The following is a 17,496-nucleotide window of genomic DNA, read 5'->3' on the forward strand; positions in this document are numbered from 1 at the left end:
GAGCATACTTAAATTCACACAGGACACTGGATAAGATTGGAGAAATACTCCAGATATAACAGACTGACCCTAGCCCCCGACACACAAACTTCTGCAGGCTGAGACGGGAGGGGTCTGGAGACACTGTGGCCCCATCCGACGATACCCCCGAACAGGGCCAAACAGGCAGGATATAACCCCACCCACTTTGCCAAAGCACAGCCCCCACACCACTAGAGGGATATCTTCAACCACCAACTTACCATTCTAAGACGAGGCCGAATATAGCCCACAAAGATCTCTGCCACGCACAACCCAACGGGGGGGCGCCAACCCAGACAGGAAGATCACATCAGTGACTCAACCCACTCAAGTGATGCACCCCTCCTAGGGACAACATGGAAGAGTGCCAGTGACTCAGCCCCTGTAATAGGGTTAGAGGCAGAGAACCCCAGTGGAGAGAGGGGAACCGGCAAGGCAGAGACGGCAAGGGTGGTTCGTCGCTCCAGTACCTTTTCGTTCACCTTCACACTCCTGGGCCAGACTACACTCAATCATAGAACCTACTGAAGAGATGAGTCTTCAGTAAATACTTAAAGGTCGAGACCGAGTCTGCGTCTCTCACATGGGTAGGCAGACCATTCCATAAAAAATGGAGCTCTGTAGGAGAAAGCCCTGCCTCCAGCTGTTAGCTTAGAAATTCTAGGGACATTAAGGAGGTCTGCGTCTTGTGACCGTAGCGTACGTGTAGGTATGTACGGCAGGACCAAATCGGAAAGATGGGTAGGAGAAAGCCCATCTAATGCTTTGTAGGTTAGCAGTAAAACCTTTGAAATCAGTCCTAGCCTTAACAGGAAGCCAGTTTAGAGAAGCTAGCACTGGAGTAATATGATACATTTTTTGGGTTGTAGTCAAGTTTCTACCAGCCATGTTTAGCACTAACTGAAGTTGATTTAGTGCTTTATCCGGGTCGCCGGAAAGTGGAGCATTGCAGTAGTCTAACCTAGAAGTGACAAAAGCATGGATACATTTTTCTGCATCATTTCTTGACAAAGTTTCTGATTTTTGGAATGTTGGTGATGGAAAAAAGCTGTCCTTGAAACAGTCTTGATATGTTTGTCAAAAGAGAGTTCAGGGCCCAGAGTAACTCCGAGGTCCTTCAGTTTTATTTGAGACGACTGTACAACCAATATTATTTGTCAGATTCAACAGAAGATCTTTGTTTCTTGGGACCTAGAACAAGCATCTCTGTTTTGTCCGAGTTTAAAAGTAGACCATTTGCAGCCATCCACTTCCTTATGTCTGAAACACAGGGTTCCAGGGAGGGCAATTTTGGGCTTTACCATGTTTCATCAATGTACAGCTGTGTGTCATCCGCATAGCAGTGAAAGTTAACATTGTTTGTATATATATATACAGTGCCTTGCGAAAGTATTCGGCCCCCTTGAACTTTGCGACCTTTTGCCACATGTCAGGCTTCAAACATAAAGATATAAAACTGTATTTTTTTGTGAAGAATCAACAACAAGTGGGACACAGTCATGAAGTGGAAAGACATTTATTGGATATTTCAAACTTTTTTAACAAATCAAAAACTGAAAAATTGGGCGTGCAAAATTATTCAGCCCCCTTAAATTAATACTTTGTAGCGCCACCTTTTGCTGCGATTACAGCTGTAAGTCGCTTGGGGTATGTCTCTATCAGTTTTGCACATCGAGAGACTGACATTTTTTCCCATTCCTCCTTGCAAAACTGCTCGAGCTCAGTGAGGTTGGATGGAGAGCATTTGTGAACAGCAGTTTTCAGTTCTTTCCACAGATTCTTGATTGGATTCAGGTCTGGACTTTGACTTGGCCATTCTAACACCTGGATATGTTTATTTTTGAACCATTCCATTGTAGATTTTGCCTTATGTTTTGGATCATTGTCTTGTTGGAAGACAAATCTCCGTCCCAGTCTCAGGTCTTTTGCAGACTCCATCAGGTTTTCTTCCAGAATGGTCCTGTATCTGGCTCCATCCATCTTCCCATCAATTTTAACCATCTTCCCTGTCACTGCTAAAGAAAAGCAGGCCCAAACCATGATGCTGACACCACCATGTTTGACACTGGGGATGGTGTGTTCAGGGTGAGAGCTGTGTTGCTTTTACGCCAAACATAACGTTTTGCATTGTTGCCAAAAAGTTCAATTTTGGTTTCATCTGACCAGAGCACCTTCCTCCACATGTTTGGTGTGTCTCCCAGGTGGCTTGTGGCAAACTTTAAACGACACTTTTTATGGATATCTTTAAGAAATGGCTTTCTTCTTGCCACTCTTCCATAAAGGCCAGATTTGTGCAATATACAACTGATTGTTGTCCTATGGACAGAGTCTCCCACCTCAGCTGTAGATCTCTGCAGTTCATCCAGAGTGATCATGGGCCTCTTGGCTGCATCTCTGATCAGTCTTCTCCTTGTATGAGCTGAAAGTTTAGAGGGACAACCAGGTCTTGGTAGATTTGCAGTGGTCTGATACTCCTTCCATTTCAATATTATCGCTTGCACAGTGCTCCTTGGGATGTTTAAAGCTTGGGAAATCGTTTTGTATCCAAATCCGGCTTTAAACTTCTTCACAACACTATCTCGGACCTGCCTGGTGTGTTCCTTGTTCTTCATGATGCTCTCTGCGCTTTTAACGGACCTCTGAGACTATCACAGTGCAGGTGCATTTATACGGAGACTTGATTACACACAGGTGGATTGTATTTATCATCATTAGTCATTTAGGTCAACATTGGATCATTCAGAGATCCTCACTGAACTTCTGGAGAGAGTTTGCTGCACTGAAAGTAAAGGGGCTGAATAATTTTGCACGCCCAATTTTTCAGTTTTTGATTTGTTAAAAAAGTTTGAAATATCCAATAAATGTCGTTCCACTTCATGATTGTGTCCCACTTGTTGTTGATTCTTCACAAAAAAATACAGTTTTATATCTTTATGTTTGAAGCCTGAAATGTGGCAAAAGGTCGCAAAGTTCAAGGGGGCCGAATACTTTCGCAAGGCACTGTATATATGTGTATATATATATACTGCTCAAAAAAATAAAGGGAACACTTAAACAACACAATGTAACTCCAAGTCAATCACACTTCTGTGAAATCAAACTGTCCACGTAGGAAGCAGGCCAGTACATCAGGAGACGTGGAGGAGGCCGAAGGAGGGCAACAACCCAGCAGCAGGACCGCTACCTCCGCCTTTGTGCAAGGAGGAGCAGTAGAAGCACTGCCAGAGCCCTGCAAAATGACCTCCAGCAGGCCACAAATGTGCATGTGTCTGCTCAAACGGTCAGAAACAGACTCCGTGAGGGTGGTATGAGGGCATGACGTCCACAGGTGGGGGTTGTGCTTACAGCCCAACACCATGCAGGACGTTTGGCATTTGCCAGAGAACACCAAGATTGGCAAATTCGCCACTGGCGAACTGTGCTCTTCACAGATGAAAGCAGGTTCACACTGAGCACGTGACAGATGTGACAGAGTCTGGAGACGCCGTGGAGAACGTTCTGCTGCCTGCAACATCCTCCAGCATGACCGGTTTGGCGGTGGGTCAGTCATGGTGTGGGCTGGCATTTCTTTGGGGGACCGCACAGCCCTCCATGTGCTCGCCAGAGGTAGCCTGACTGCCATTAGGTACCAAGATGAGATCCTCAGACCCCTTGTGAGACCATATGCTGGTGCGGTTGGCCCTGGGTTCCTCTTAATTCAAGACAATGCTAGACCTCATGTGGCTGGAGTGTGTCAGCAGTTCCTGCAAGAGGAAGGCATTGATGCTATGGACTGGCCCGCCCGTTCCCCAGACCTGAATCCAGTTGAGCACATCTGAAACATCATGTCTCGCTCCATCCACCAACGCCACTTTGCACCACAGACTGTCCAGGAGTTGGCGGATGCTTTAGTCCAGGTCTGGGAGGAGATCCCTCAGGAGACCATCCGCCACCTCATCAGGAGCATGCCCAGGCGTTGTAGGGAGGTCATACAGGCACGTGGAGGCCACACACACTACTGAGCCTCATTTTGACTTGTTTTAAGGACATTACATCAAAGTTGGATCAGCCTGTAGTGTGGTTTTCCACTTTAATTTTGAGTGTGACTCCAAATCCAGACCTCCATGGGTTGATAAATTTGATTTCCATTGATCATTTTTGTGTGATTTTGTTGTCAGCACATTCAACCATGTGAAGAAAAAAGTATTTAATAAGAATATTTCATTCATTCAGATCTAGGATGTGTTATTTTACTGTTCCTTTGATTTTTTTTGAGCAGTGTATATAGTGAAAACAATAGTGATCCTAAAACGGAACCTTGAGGAAACACCGATATTTACAGTTGATTTGTCAGAGGACAAACCATCCAGAGACCAACTGATATCTTTCCGACAGATCAGATCTAACCCAGGCCAGAACTTGTCCATGTAGACCAATTTGGGTTTCCAATATCTCCAAAAGAATGTGGTGATTGATGGTATCAAAAGCAGCACTAAGGTATAGGAGCATGAGAACAGATGCAGGGCCTCGGTCTGACGCCATTAAAAGGTCATTTACCACCTTCACAAGTGCAGTCTCAGTGCTATTATGGGGTCTAAAACCAGACTGAAGCGTTTCATATACTTTGTTTGTCTTCAGGAAGCCAGTGAGTTGCTGTGCAACAGCTTTTTTTTTTTTTTTTAGAGGAATGGAAGATTCGATATAGGCCCATTTAGTTAGTTATATTTTCTGGGTCAATGTTTGGCTTTTTCAAGAGAGGCTTTATTACTGCCACTTTTAGTGAGTTTGGTACACATCCAGTGAATAGAGAACTGTTTATTATGTTCAACAAAGGAGGGCCAAGCACAGGAAGCAGCTCTTTCAGTAGTTTAGTTGGAATAGGGTCCAGTATGCAGCTTGAAGGTTTAGAGGCCATGATTATTTTATCAATGTGTCAAGAGTTGTGCAGACTCAGGACAACTGAGCTTTGGAGGAATACACAGATTTAAAGAGGAGTCCGTAATTTGCTTTCTAATGATCATGATCTTTTCCTCAAAGAAGTTCATGAATTTATTACTGCTGAAGTGAAAGCCTTCCTTTCTTGGGGAATGCTGCTTTTTAGTTAGCTTTGCGACTGTATCAAAAATACATTTTGGATTGTTCTTATTTTCCTCTAAGTTGGAAAAAATAAGATGATTGAGCAGCAGTGAGGGCCCTTCGATACTGCACGGTACTGTCTTTCCAAGCTAGTCTGAAGAATTCCAGTTTGGTGTCGCCCCATTTCCGTTCAAATTTTCTGGAAGCTTGCTTCAGAGCTCGGGTATATTCTGTATACCAGGGAGCTAGTTTCTTATGACACATGTTTTTTGTTTTTAGGGTTGTGACTGCATCTAGGGTATTATGCAAGGTTAAATTGAGTTCCTCAGTTAGTTGGTTAACTGATTTTTGTACTCTGACATCCTTGGGTAGGCAGAGGGAGTATGGAAGGGCATCTAGGAATCTTTGGGTTATCTGATAATTTATTGGACAACTTTTGATGATCCTTTGTTGGGGTCTGAGCAGATTATTTGTTGCGATTGCAAACGTAATAAAATGGTGGTCCGATAGTTTAGGATTATAAGGAAAAACATTAAGATCCACAACATTTATTCCACGGGACAAAACTAGGTCCAGAGTATGACTGTGGCAGTGAGTAGGTCCAGAGACATGTTGGACTAAACCCACTGAGTCGATGATGGCTCTGAAAGCCTTTTGGAGTGCGTCTGTGGACTTCAAAAATGTGAATATCATCTGCCATGACAACAAGGTCCGATAAGAACTCAGTGAGGAACGCTGTATATGGCCCAGGAGGCCTGGATTTCATGACTAGAAGCTCAAGACAATGTGTTTTCTTTTTTTGTAAATTGAAATTTGCTTTCATAAATGTTAGCAACACCCCCGGCATTGCAGGATGCGCGTGGGGGGGATCTGGTCACTAGTGTAACCAGGAGGTGAGGCCTCATTTAAACACAGTAAATTCATCAGGCTTAAGCCATGTTTCAGTCAGGCCAATCACATCAAGATTATGATCAGTGATTAGTTAATTGACTATAACTGCCTTGGAAGCGAGGAATCTAACATTAAGTAGCCCTATTTTGAGATGAGGTATCACAAATCTCTTTCAATAATGGCAGGAATGGAGGAGGTCTTTATTCCAGTGAGATTGCTAAGGCGAACACCGCCAAGGTTTAGTTTTTTCCAACCTAGGTTGAGGCACAGACAAGGTCTCAATGGGGATAGCTGAGCTGACTACACTGACTGCTGGTGGCAGACTCCACTAAGCTGGCAGGCTGGGTAAGAGGGTGCAGGCCAGGCAGCAGGCTATCTCATTGTGGAGTTAGAGCCCTGTCTATGTTCGTAGATAAGATGAGCCCTTCAGCTAGGATGGAGTCCGTCACTCCTCAGCAGGCCATGCTTGGTCCTGTTTGGGGGTGATTCCCAGAAAGCGGGCCAATTATCTACAAATTCTATCTTTTGGGAGGGGTAGAAAAGTTTTCAACCAGTGATTGAGTTGTGAGACTCTGCTGTAGAGCTCATCACTTCCCCCTAACTGGGAGGGGGCCAGAGAAGTACTCGATGCCGACACATCTTTCTAGCTGATTTACATGCTGAAGCTATGTTGTGCTTGGTGACCTCTGACTGTTTCATCCTAACATCGTTGGTGCCGACATGGATAAAAATATCCCTATACTCTCTCCTCTCGCCAGTTTTAACTTTAGCCAGCAACATCTTCAGATTAGCCTTAACGCCGGTAGCCCTGCCCCTTGGTAAACAGTGTATGATCGCTGGATGATTTGTTTTTAAGTCTAATACTGCGGGTAATGGAGTCGCCAATGACTAGGATTTTCAATGAACGACTCCTCACTCCACACACTGAAAGACTCCTCACACATACAGGCCTAAATTGGAACTGAGGACATGGGCCCGAATTGGACCTTAGTTTGTAGGCTCTCAATGTCCCAATGACTTGTAGCTATCCAGCTACAGCTAGTTAACTGTGGTTCTTGTTTTTGTCATCAGGACTGATGGCGTGAGCAGCTGGTCCAAGGCAGTCAAAGAAGAGCCGGCAATCGACTACTTCGATGTCCAGGATTAATAAAGGCCCAAAACAAGCAAACTTCATTTGTTGTGCTTGTCTTCAAGAGAAAATATCACTGCAGTACTATTTTAGTTTTGTAACCAAGTAAAAAGTGTTTAACTGCCATATGCAAATAGCATGAGCAAATCTCCAGACTTTGAAAATAATCATGGATTGCATTTGAATAGTTAACAATTTTCACTAGTTCCTAAAGTGCAACTGTTGTATTTGACGAGGGGACACGCAATACCTTATTTCAATAAAGCAATTTTTCAATAGTGTTGATACTTGACTTACCAATATAATGCAGAGAACCTGTATTGACATGGTTACAAATGCTATAAAATAAAACCACAAGATAATAAATACATAATGATATAATAATCAGGTATTTTTTTTTATGAAAGGCTCATTACGTTCTGTAAGGTTCTTTAAAGTTTGTTTGGGTTCTTTTGGCCATGATCAATTAGGTTGCATTTAACTATCAACATTATGATGCGCAGGTGATGACCATATCATACAGACCATATATATTTTCTGAAAAAAAAAATAAACGCAACATGTGAAGTGTTGGTCCCATGTTTCATGTGCTGAAATAAAATATCCCAGAAATGTTCTATAGGCACAAAGTGTATTTCTCTCAAATGTGCACAAATTTGTTTACATCCCTATTCGTGAGCATTTCTCCTTTTCCAAGATAACCCATCCACCTGACCGGCATGGCATATCAAGAAGCTGATTAAACAGTGTGGTCATTACACGGGTGCACCTTGTGCTGGGGACAATAAAAGGCCTCTCTAAAATGGTCTGTTTTGTCACACAACCCAATGCCAAAGATGTCTAAGTTTTGAGAGAATGTCCACCAGAGCTGTTGCCAGATAGTTCAATGTTCATTTCTCAACCATAAGCCACCTCCAACGTCGTCGTTTAAGAGAATTTGGCAGTATGTCCAACCGGCCTATGTCCAACAACCACAGACCAAGGAATCATGCCAGCCTAGGACCTCCACAATCTGACTATTTCACCTGCGGGATTGTCTTGAGACCAGACACCAGGACAGCTGATGAAACTGAGGAGTATTTCTGTCTGTAATAAAGCCCTTTTGTGGGGAAAAACTCCTGATTGGCTGGACCTAGCTCCCCAGGTCCACCCATGGCTGCGCCCTGCCCATTCATGAAAAATACATAGATTAGGGCATAATTTATTTAAATTGACTGATTTCCTTATATGAATTGGAACTCGGTAAAATCGTTGAAGTATAATTTCCCACTGCATCATGACGCGCTACAGACAGCTCGTCATCCTTTGTGCCCTTTTCATTAAACCATTTGCATTAAGAGACTAATATTCCCTAACGGTTTACACATCTTGTGAAATATTTTAGTGGGCAGACAGTGTGTGTGTCAACGGTAGAAGCGGTAATTTGATGACACTCCCTGCTAGTCGCAAATGTTTATAATATTTTATCTCTAGCAGAACCCGCGCCTGCGCTTCTTGAAACGAACTAAGCTTCACCAGACCCCGCTCCATCCCCGAGACTGCGTCCCCTCCCCTACTGTGTCTACAGTTGCCGATGTACCAGTCTACCTAATGGGGGAGTGATCGAGTAGCCGTGTGGAAGTTGAGGAGTGAACACCGCACAGATCTTCAGGAACATTATTTCAGTTTGCTTGGGAGTGCACAGACTGGATCTCAGCAATGGAGAGAAAGGTAAGAGTTGTGCCCGCAGCACACTTTTTGTTGTATTGTCTTGACATCTGTTTTCTGTTATACTATGTGCTCACCCTGCATAGTGAGAATAATTTATTTTCCACCATTATAGAACTCCATTCCGCGCTGCCAAGCCCACGGCACCAGAAGGCATATTGCCAACCGGATTAGTGCGCACAGTAGTTTTCGACTGGGTCTAGTTTATTGTGTATCTGAAAATCTTTTCTTATGATGAATTGTTTAATCTTCCCTTTCATTTCCATCTTTAATCCACGAAAAGCCTATGTTTGTATGTTATTGATTGACAATCCTGCCGCATGTAACCAAGTTGAAAATATGGGTGTATGTGTATGCATCATCATTAAACAGCAGGCCAGGCTATACAATAATTGCACCTCACCCCGCCTTAGTCTCGAAAACCCGACTGACTATAGGCAACACAGTGGCTACGTTCAGGTTTTTCAAGACTACTCACCCCTCCCTTGAACCTCCACCCCTCGCCGTTTTCAACCACTGCAGACACGGCCGGCTTGTTAACCTTGACTTGTGTGAGAAGCAGACACTTGATTAGAAATAAGGTGAATGCACACTAGACGGACAGACGAGACAACACTCCCCTTCTCTGTTTGACGCATGTAGAACAACAAACGTGTGAAATGACTCTCATTCACTGCTCTCTTCTGCCTGTGCCCTATGGCTATGAATTAGACTAGATGAAATTGACATGGACTTGAGCCTGTTTGTTGTGTTGTATGACTATAATTCCCACTTTACATCAAGTGTCCTAAAACCTATTTACATGGTAGCTACATTAATAGTTAGTTTGTAGGTTGTGTAATTATTCAACACACAATAAATTATATAATAAAGGCCGAAGCAGCCGTTTTTATACCAATATCAAATCATTTCCGGCTAACAATGAAGTGCCTTGCTGTAATAGTTTTACATTAAAATTGGCAAAAATAGCTTTTTAACTAAACTATTTCTCAAATCAAGAATTTAGCTAGGACAGTCTGAGAGGGGAAGGGAAAAGTGAAAACTGTTATTGGCAGAGAGGTTTAGCACTATCTCTGTTATTGATTTATTAGCCAATTTACTGCATGGTGATGTCACCAGGCATGCTGAAACTCCTGCCCATGCAAACCACAACAGAAGGTCCTGTGTAGATTGTATTTTCAACCAGCACTGATCAGACTTGCCTAGTTAAATAACAGTGTTAGTTTCATCAGCTGTTGTACAATATGATACAAAACACAGGAAAAACAGACTACTCTGGGCCTTTTAACATAAGATTTGTAAACAAACCCCAATTGTGGCTTCACACCCACTCACTATGTAATTATTGTTTTAGATGAGAATATTTAATTATCCTCATTTGCAAATGCTTGAAAGTGTGTATACCACAAACGGGCGACAGTTGTAAGTATTGAGTTTCACTGCACCTGAACTGCCTTTGTGATTTGGGGGAATTGAATGTAAAGTGGGACCACTTTGGGTCAGTAAGCAGCCTTATTGAACCCACTGCTCTGAGAATTATCCCAAGCTTATTATCCAGTTCTTTAGGGGTGTTGGATATATTTCTCAGCTGTAATGGTAGACCAATTTTCTTGGGGGGAGACAATATACTAGAACATATTTTCAACCTATATTTGCAAGTGGGTATCTTTATCCTGTTAGGATTGTGTTGGTTTAGTGATGTAAGGGGGTGGTAGTTCGGTAGGCCACAGTAGACTGGAGTGAATGGAATGGTATCAAACACATGGAAACCACATGTTTGATGTATTTGATACCATTCATTCCATTCCCACCATTACTATGAGCCCGCCCTCCCCAATTAAGGTGCTACCAGCTGCCTCTGATGTGGGCCTTTCCTTTGCCTGTGGCTCAGTGGTGTTTGCAGAGACGGGGACGTGTGGAATGCACTATAGCATTCTGGCCTCAGAAGCCTTCTGCATCGATGCATAGCAGGATCTCATGAAAAGGGCATGGGCACAGAATCAAGCTCCTCTCTATATCTACTGTATTTTGGGGTCTTGATTAGTTGTAATGTTAATACTCACTGCGAGACTAGTGCTAGGAGTAGCTGTGTGAGATGTAGTACAAGATTGGAGTGTGCAAAGCCGTCATTAATGCAACGGCTGGCTACTTTGAAGAAACTCAAGTATAAAATCTATTTAGATTTTTTGACTTTTTTTTGGTTCCTACATGATTCCATATGTGTTATTTCCTAGTTGTGAGGTCTTCACTATTACTCTACAATGTAAAAAATAGTCAAAATAAAGACAAATCTTTGTATCCAAACTTTTGACTGGTACTGTATATGGCACTTTCACTTGGTCATTTAGCAAAACACTGTCAACTAGATCTGTGGCTCTGAATGTAGTGGTGGCATTTGTATTGATCATGTGTCCTATTTTGCTGCAAAGCATGTAAGTTAGAGGGCTATTTTTTTAAAAGCTTTATAATTCACTATCCTAACATTATGTGTTATTAGAAACAACTTGTGGTTGTGATGAAGTTTTCAATCCAATGCATTTTGGTGAGATGTATGCTCGGCATTCCATTCTTCCCTTGTGCTTAGATTCCATCAAGACAAAAAACAACATTGGATTTCCATGCTTTAACCCGGTTGGAATGTGTGGCTTCTGTACTGTCCCTAGTGCAGAGTCAGCATTTCACCTTGCAATGTGTGAACTTACTGTGGAGCTGCTGAAAGGATTTCATTGGAAAATGAGTTGCAGCGGCTAATGTGGCCTAAGAGTGGGAGGGCAAAAACCTCACACCAAGGCAGCAGCATAAAGCACAAACTTTTGAAAGATGATTTAAGTTTGGTTTACGTGTTGTTGTCTATGTACAGAAGAGGCGTGGACGTTGTGGCGTGCGACGCCACTGTATAGGCATGACATGGCTCTCGAGTCAGCAGCAGTCATTGGTACAGATCAGTTTGCGGGCAGATCTTTTTTTTCATCCACCTAATGTTTAAGCCAAGGGCAGTGAGTAGGGTAAACTGATCCTATATCTGTAGCTGGGAGCAGCCTCTACCTCGAGCCCTGAGAGAGGGCGTCCGATGATCCACCCTGCTGCACCCTGTTGAAAGTCTGCGGAGAGCGATGAAGTCCCATTTGTATGCATGGGACTGTCACACCTCAAGAGGCCTGATGGAGTAGCGGCTCTTTTTGTCACTGTACTCGATGCTTGAACATTAATAGAATCGCTCCGCTCTACATCTCCCTCTCGCTCCGTCCCTCTTTCCCTCCCTCCCTCCTTCCCTCCCTCCCTCCCTCTCTCCCTTTGCTCTGTTGAATCTAGAATAGCGGTAGACAGATGACCCATCATTCCAACAAGAGAGCGAGCTGGAGGATGAAAGTTTTGGTGGAGGGCCCGTAGTTTTATTTTAGCTCATGATTAATGGTTTGGCTTCACAGCAGAACTTGCCACATGCCTCTTGTGTCTGAGCCGTTGAATTGAGATTCTACTTTGTCTCTGTACTGGCGCTTAGCTTGTTTGATAGCCTTGCGGAGGGAATAGCTGCACTTCAGAACATGGCTTTATGCTGTACTTGACTGTAAGTACAGTATTGGTAATATCTAAGCCCACTTTCTGGCATCTGGTTCAAGGCATTTCAGATTCTGAATGACCTTGAATAGCATGGGTCTAGGTGCCTTTGCGAGTCTTTGAAGCTTTGCCATAGGCCCTCAGTTAAAACTTGGACACATTTGGACCCCTCTCCCCAAATATTAGGTCAGCCTATTGAATGGTCCATGGCTTTTGTGTTCAGGATTACTTGCAGGGAGAACTGGACAATGAGCACTTCCTTATTTGGCTGGCAAGGAAAGCCCTGGACATATGAAAGTAGGGCCAAGCTTTTGTTACCTAGGAAACGAGCTACAGTATTGGCTTGGTAGACTTGGACTTGATAAGAAATGCTAAACTCACTGAAAGTTTGAATGTACAGAAAAAAGAACATTCTAGAATAGTGTGCAAGTCAACGTAATACAATACAGTAGGGAGACTAGCTTGTTGGGTCTTTCCACCAATTAGGTGCCTTTTTGAGAAGTGTAACCTAATTTTAGCATTCTGTCATAAAGAGCAGAATCTCAAGAGGTTAAATACAAAAATGACTATAGTAAGTGCCTATTAAGTGAAAAAGGTTAACCGTAACAGGGTTTGATCAGGTCAATCAGCCATAACTCCCCTTGGGACAGGGTGAATGGAAGCTTGTTGTTTGCAACAGGGAGTGGCAAAAAAATGCAATTGTTAAAGCATTTCTTTCCTGTCTATATGTTTTCCACCACAAAACACCAGCAAATGACCCAAAAGAGTAAAACCAGCTTAACTGCATTTACTCTAGGATTTAACTATTAGATGTTCCAATGTTTCTTTTAACAAAGATATTTTTAACAAAAGTCTTACCGCATGGGATTAAGTGGGTTAAAATCTTCCTAGAAGTGACAAAGGGTTGACGGAGGGACATGTCAAACTACTGAATTCTGGCACTTTAGCAAGCCTTTATTGATATAAAAAATCAGATGTATTGAATTATCCATGTGGTCAATATTAAAGGCCAATAAATTTAATATAACTTGCTTTTCAAATCCAATATTGGTACACAATTTTTACGCAAAAGGCACTTTTTTTCATGGAAGGACCCGACTCCCATACTGTATGTATGTGGCATTTCTTTTCATTTTAGTCATTTTAGCAGACGCTCTTATCCAGAGCAATTTACAGGAGCAATTAAGGTGAAGTGCCTTGCTCAAGGGCACATTGACAGATCTTTTCACCTGGTTGGCTCGGGGATTCAAACATTTTGGTTACTGGCCCAACGCTCTAAAGAGCAGGGCTACCGCACACAGAGCTATCGTAGACAACCCTGATACTTCGGCCCGAAGACATGAATAAGTACAAGAAGGCCCGCTATGACCTCCGCAGAGTCATCGAACGAGCAAAAGGACAATATAGGAATAAGGTGGAATCATATTACACAGGCTCCAACACCTGTCACATGTGGCAGAGGCTACAGTCCATTACGGATTACAGAGGAAGACCCAACCGTGATCTGCCCAACAATGCCTCTCTACCAGACGAACTCAATGCATTTTATGCACACTTTGACAACAACAACAACATTGAGCCGAGTGTGTGGGCCGTCACCGACCCAGAGGACTGGGTGATCTTGCTTTCCGAGGCCGACGTGAGAACGGTCTTTAATCAGGTCAACACCCGCAAGGCCGCGGGCCCCGATGGTATTCCAGGGTGCGTTCTCAGAGCATGCACAGAACAGCTGGCAGGCATGTGTGCGGTAATTTTCAACATCTCCTTGTCCCAGTCTGTAATCCCCACACGTTTTAAGATGACCACAATCATCCCTGTTCTTAAGAACTATAAGGCTTCCTGACACTATGATTACCGCCCTGTAGCACTCACTTCTGTAATCATGAAGTGCTTTGAGAGGCTGGTTATGGCAGCGTCTCAAACAGAATGCTGTTCATTGACCACAGCTCAGCGTTCAACACCATTCTCCATTCTCTGGGTCTGAACACCTCAGCAACTGGATTCTGGACTTCCTGACGGGCCGAAACCAGGTGTTGGGGTTAGGCAACATCACCTCCACCACGCTGACCCTTAACACAGGGGCCCCACAGGGTCTGTGCTTAGTCCCCTCCTGTACTCCCTGTTCACCCACGACTGCATGGCCACGCACGACTCCAACACTATTATCAAGTTCGCTGATAACACGACCGTGGTAGGTCTGATCACCGGCGACGATGAGTCAGCCTGTAGGGAGGAGGTCAATGACCTGGCAGTGTAGTGTCGGAAGAACAACCTCAACGCCCTCAAGACCAAGGAGCTGATCGTGGACTACAGGAAACGGGCCATAGACTATTTTCTCTGCTGCCACACGGCAATAGGTACCGGTTCATCAAGTCTGACACCAACAGCCTCTTGAACAGCTTCTATCCCCAAGCAATGCAACTGATAAATAGGTAACAAAATAGCTACATGGACCGAGTTTACCTTGTCTCTTGTCTCTCACAAGCAGTGGTGGAAAAAGTACTAAATTCTCATACTTGAGTAAAGTAAAGATACCTTAATAGAAAATATCACAAGTAAAAGTTAGTCACACAGTAAAATACTACTTGAGTAAAAGTAAAGATACCTTAATAGAAAATGACTAAAAGTAGGTAAGAAGTACTTCTCTAAAAGTAAGTCTGAAAGTATTTGGTTTTAAATATACTTAAGTATCAAATGTAATTGCTAAATATACTTAAGTATCAAAAGTAGAAGTAAAAGTACAAATATTTTAAAATTCCTTATTAAGCAAACCAGACGGCACCATTTTCTTGTTTTTGAAATTTACGGATAGCCAGGGTCACCCTCCAACACTCAGACAGACATAATTTAAAAACAAAGCATTTGTGTTGTGTGAGACCGCCAGATCAGAGGCAGTAGAGATGACCAGAGGTGTTCTCTTGATAAGTGTGCGAATTTGACAATTTATTTTGTCAGGGAAAATGTATGGAGTAAAAAAGTACAGAATTTTCTTTAGGAATGTAGTGAAGTAAAAGTTGTAAAAAATATGATTAATGAAGTAAAGTACAGATAACCTCTTAAGGTTCAGCCCCTTTAAAAAAAAAAAAATGGGCAGCTAAAATGACATACCCAAATTTAACTGCCCGTGGCTCAGGCATTGAAGCAAGGATATGCATATTCTTGATACCATTTGAAAGGAAAAACCTAGACGTTTGTGGAAATGTGAAATGAATGTAGGAGAATATAACACATTAGATCTGGTAAAAGAAAATACAAAGAAAAAACCAACCGTTTAATTTTTTTATTTTTTGAATCAAAAAATTGAAATGCAAGAGAAAATTCCCAACACATTCAGCTAGGAAGCTGGAGGTCATTTAGATGGTGTCCACAAGAGGGCAACAGTGTATGTGCAAAGTTTCAGACTGATAAGTCAAGAATGAGCAAGCTACATGTATGAAGTCACCCAGGTGTCCTTCATGATTTGCCCAAATGTACCCAAGTGGCCAAATTGATAAATGTTCAAGAACATAACATATAGAAAACATACAAAAATGCTATGCTAAAAAAAAAAAAAAAGGGTTACACAACCCCAGGAATGTCATACATTATGGATCGTTAGCCTCCCTACATAAAATGTACTAACAGGAAACGCGACAAGAATGCTGATCCAATGTCTCCACAGAAGTGAAATATTTAAGATAAGGGCCAAGTTAGGAGCCAACACTGATCTAATGTCATAAGTGAACACACCACAAACCACACACAAAGTAAAAATATATATATAAAAAAAGTGTACACACTATTTACAATTACAGTATTTAGAACACAAGATTGTGCTGCTGGTCCCTAGTCCCAAGTCTTTTTCTGCTGTAAAGCACTTACCGTCCTCTACTTGTAGGCTGGCTGGGTATTCACCCCTCTAGATGGCCGGGTGGGGGGTTGTTGTGGAGCCAGAGAGAGCAACAATCAGACTGTGGGGGATGGAGGACTTGAATGTGGTCTCTTTGAAGTCAGTCTTTACCACTATTGAAGTTTTTTTCTATCAGTAAGAACTTAAGTTTATTACTTTGTTTTATTGAACCTTTATTTTAGCAATACATCAAATAAACAACACATCTATAAACCTATATTATATAGAGTGGAGAACACTGTGGTGAAGTGTGTGTACCAATTATTTAAATAAAAAAAATGTAATTAACCTTTTTAACGAGGCAAGTCAGTTAAGAACAAATTCTTATTTACAATGACGGCCTAGGAACAGTGGGTTAACTGCCTTGTTGACGATACGATAGAAAATAGTAGCAACCGGTATTTTCGAAAGCAGTCTCGTTCATATTTCACAACCTCCGCTGGCTTTTGGAGTTGGCCATACACGATAGAGCAAAAATAATAGGCCTAGACTTGATTTATTGCATGTTTCTGATCAGTGATAGATGAGCAAGCAAATAAATGAGCTACACCACCTCCACGTACTTATTTGCCCAGCCAGAGACCAATTAACCTTTACAGAAGCGATTCAGTGAAACAAAATCACATGAACTGATTATCAGACAAGTCACAGGCTTTTGGTAGGGAGTAGGCTACTAAGCGAGAGAAGAGCAAAACAATTCACTTGTTAAGCTACGTAACATGCAACATTTTGTAATCAGTGCTAATAGAGCCAACTTTTACTAAAGAAGGGGATGAGCAGCATACCCCTCAACTTAACATATAACGATTGGATAACTTTGGGAGTTTCAGTAAGCACAATACCTGTCAGAGTGTAAAGCGTGCCAATGCCTCTTCAGCATTACGGCTATGCAGACTGCCGGTTTTGTGAATAGGCTATAATTTTTCATAATGACATGGACAAGTTTGTTGGACAACAACAATAGAATGTTCATTAATGTTCATGATTTAATGGGTGCCAAAGCCGGTAAGATGAAAGGGTAAGTTTCTACCGAGGGGTTGGCAGGACTTTTAAACGCATTCCTGCAATGATGACTGGGTTGGCAGGACTTTTAAACACATTACTGCAATGATGACTGGGTTGGCAGGACTTTTAAACACATTACTGCAATGATGACTGGGTTGGCAGGACTTTTAAACACATTACTGCAATGATGACTGGGTTGGCAGGACTTTTAAACGCATTCCTGCAATGATGACTGGGTTGG

The 17,496-nt window shown here is 42.5% G+C and overlaps 2 protein-coding genes across 5 annotated transcripts in view; both read left to right on the forward strand.

Moving 5' to 3' along the window:
* LOC139420475 (transcriptional repressor NF-X1-like) overlaps nt 1-7,381 on the forward strand; it is a 30,163-nt gene extending 22,782 nt beyond the window's left edge. For both annotated transcript variants that reach the window (XR_011635516.1, XM_071170659.1), the window contains exon 24: nt 7,039-7,381. Coding sequence is in view for 1 of the 2 variants with exons in the window: in XM_071170659.1 (XP_071026760.1) it covers nt 7,039-7,114 (76 nt within the window). In the remaining variant the exon portion in view is untranslated. The remainder of the gene's footprint in view (nt 1-7,038) is intronic.
* A 1,333-nt stretch (nt 7,382-8,714) lies between these two features.
* Nucleotides 8,715-17,496, forward strand: part of LOC139420476 (SWI/SNF-related matrix-associated actin-dependent regulator of chromatin subfamily D member 3-like) — a 45,362-nt gene continuing 36,580 nt past the window's right edge. Inside the window, exon 1 of one of the 3 annotated variants that reach the window (XM_071170668.1) lies at nt 8,715-8,806. In XM_071170668.1, coding sequence (XP_071026769.1) covers nt 8,795-8,806 — 12 coding nt within the window. In that variant the 5' untranslated portion in view covers nt 8,715-8,794. The remainder of the gene's footprint in view (nt 8,807-17,496) is intronic. The other 2 variants (XM_071170664.1, XM_071170661.1) reach the window with 2 other exon arrangements.

Source organism: Oncorhynchus clarkii, chromosome 11 (genome assembly GCF_045791955.1).
Source record: "Oncorhynchus clarkii lewisi isolate Uvic-CL-2024 chromosome 11, UVic_Ocla_1.0, whole genome shotgun sequence".
Lineage (NCBI taxonomy): Eukaryota > Metazoa > Chordata > Actinopteri > Salmoniformes > Salmonidae > Oncorhynchus > Oncorhynchus clarkii.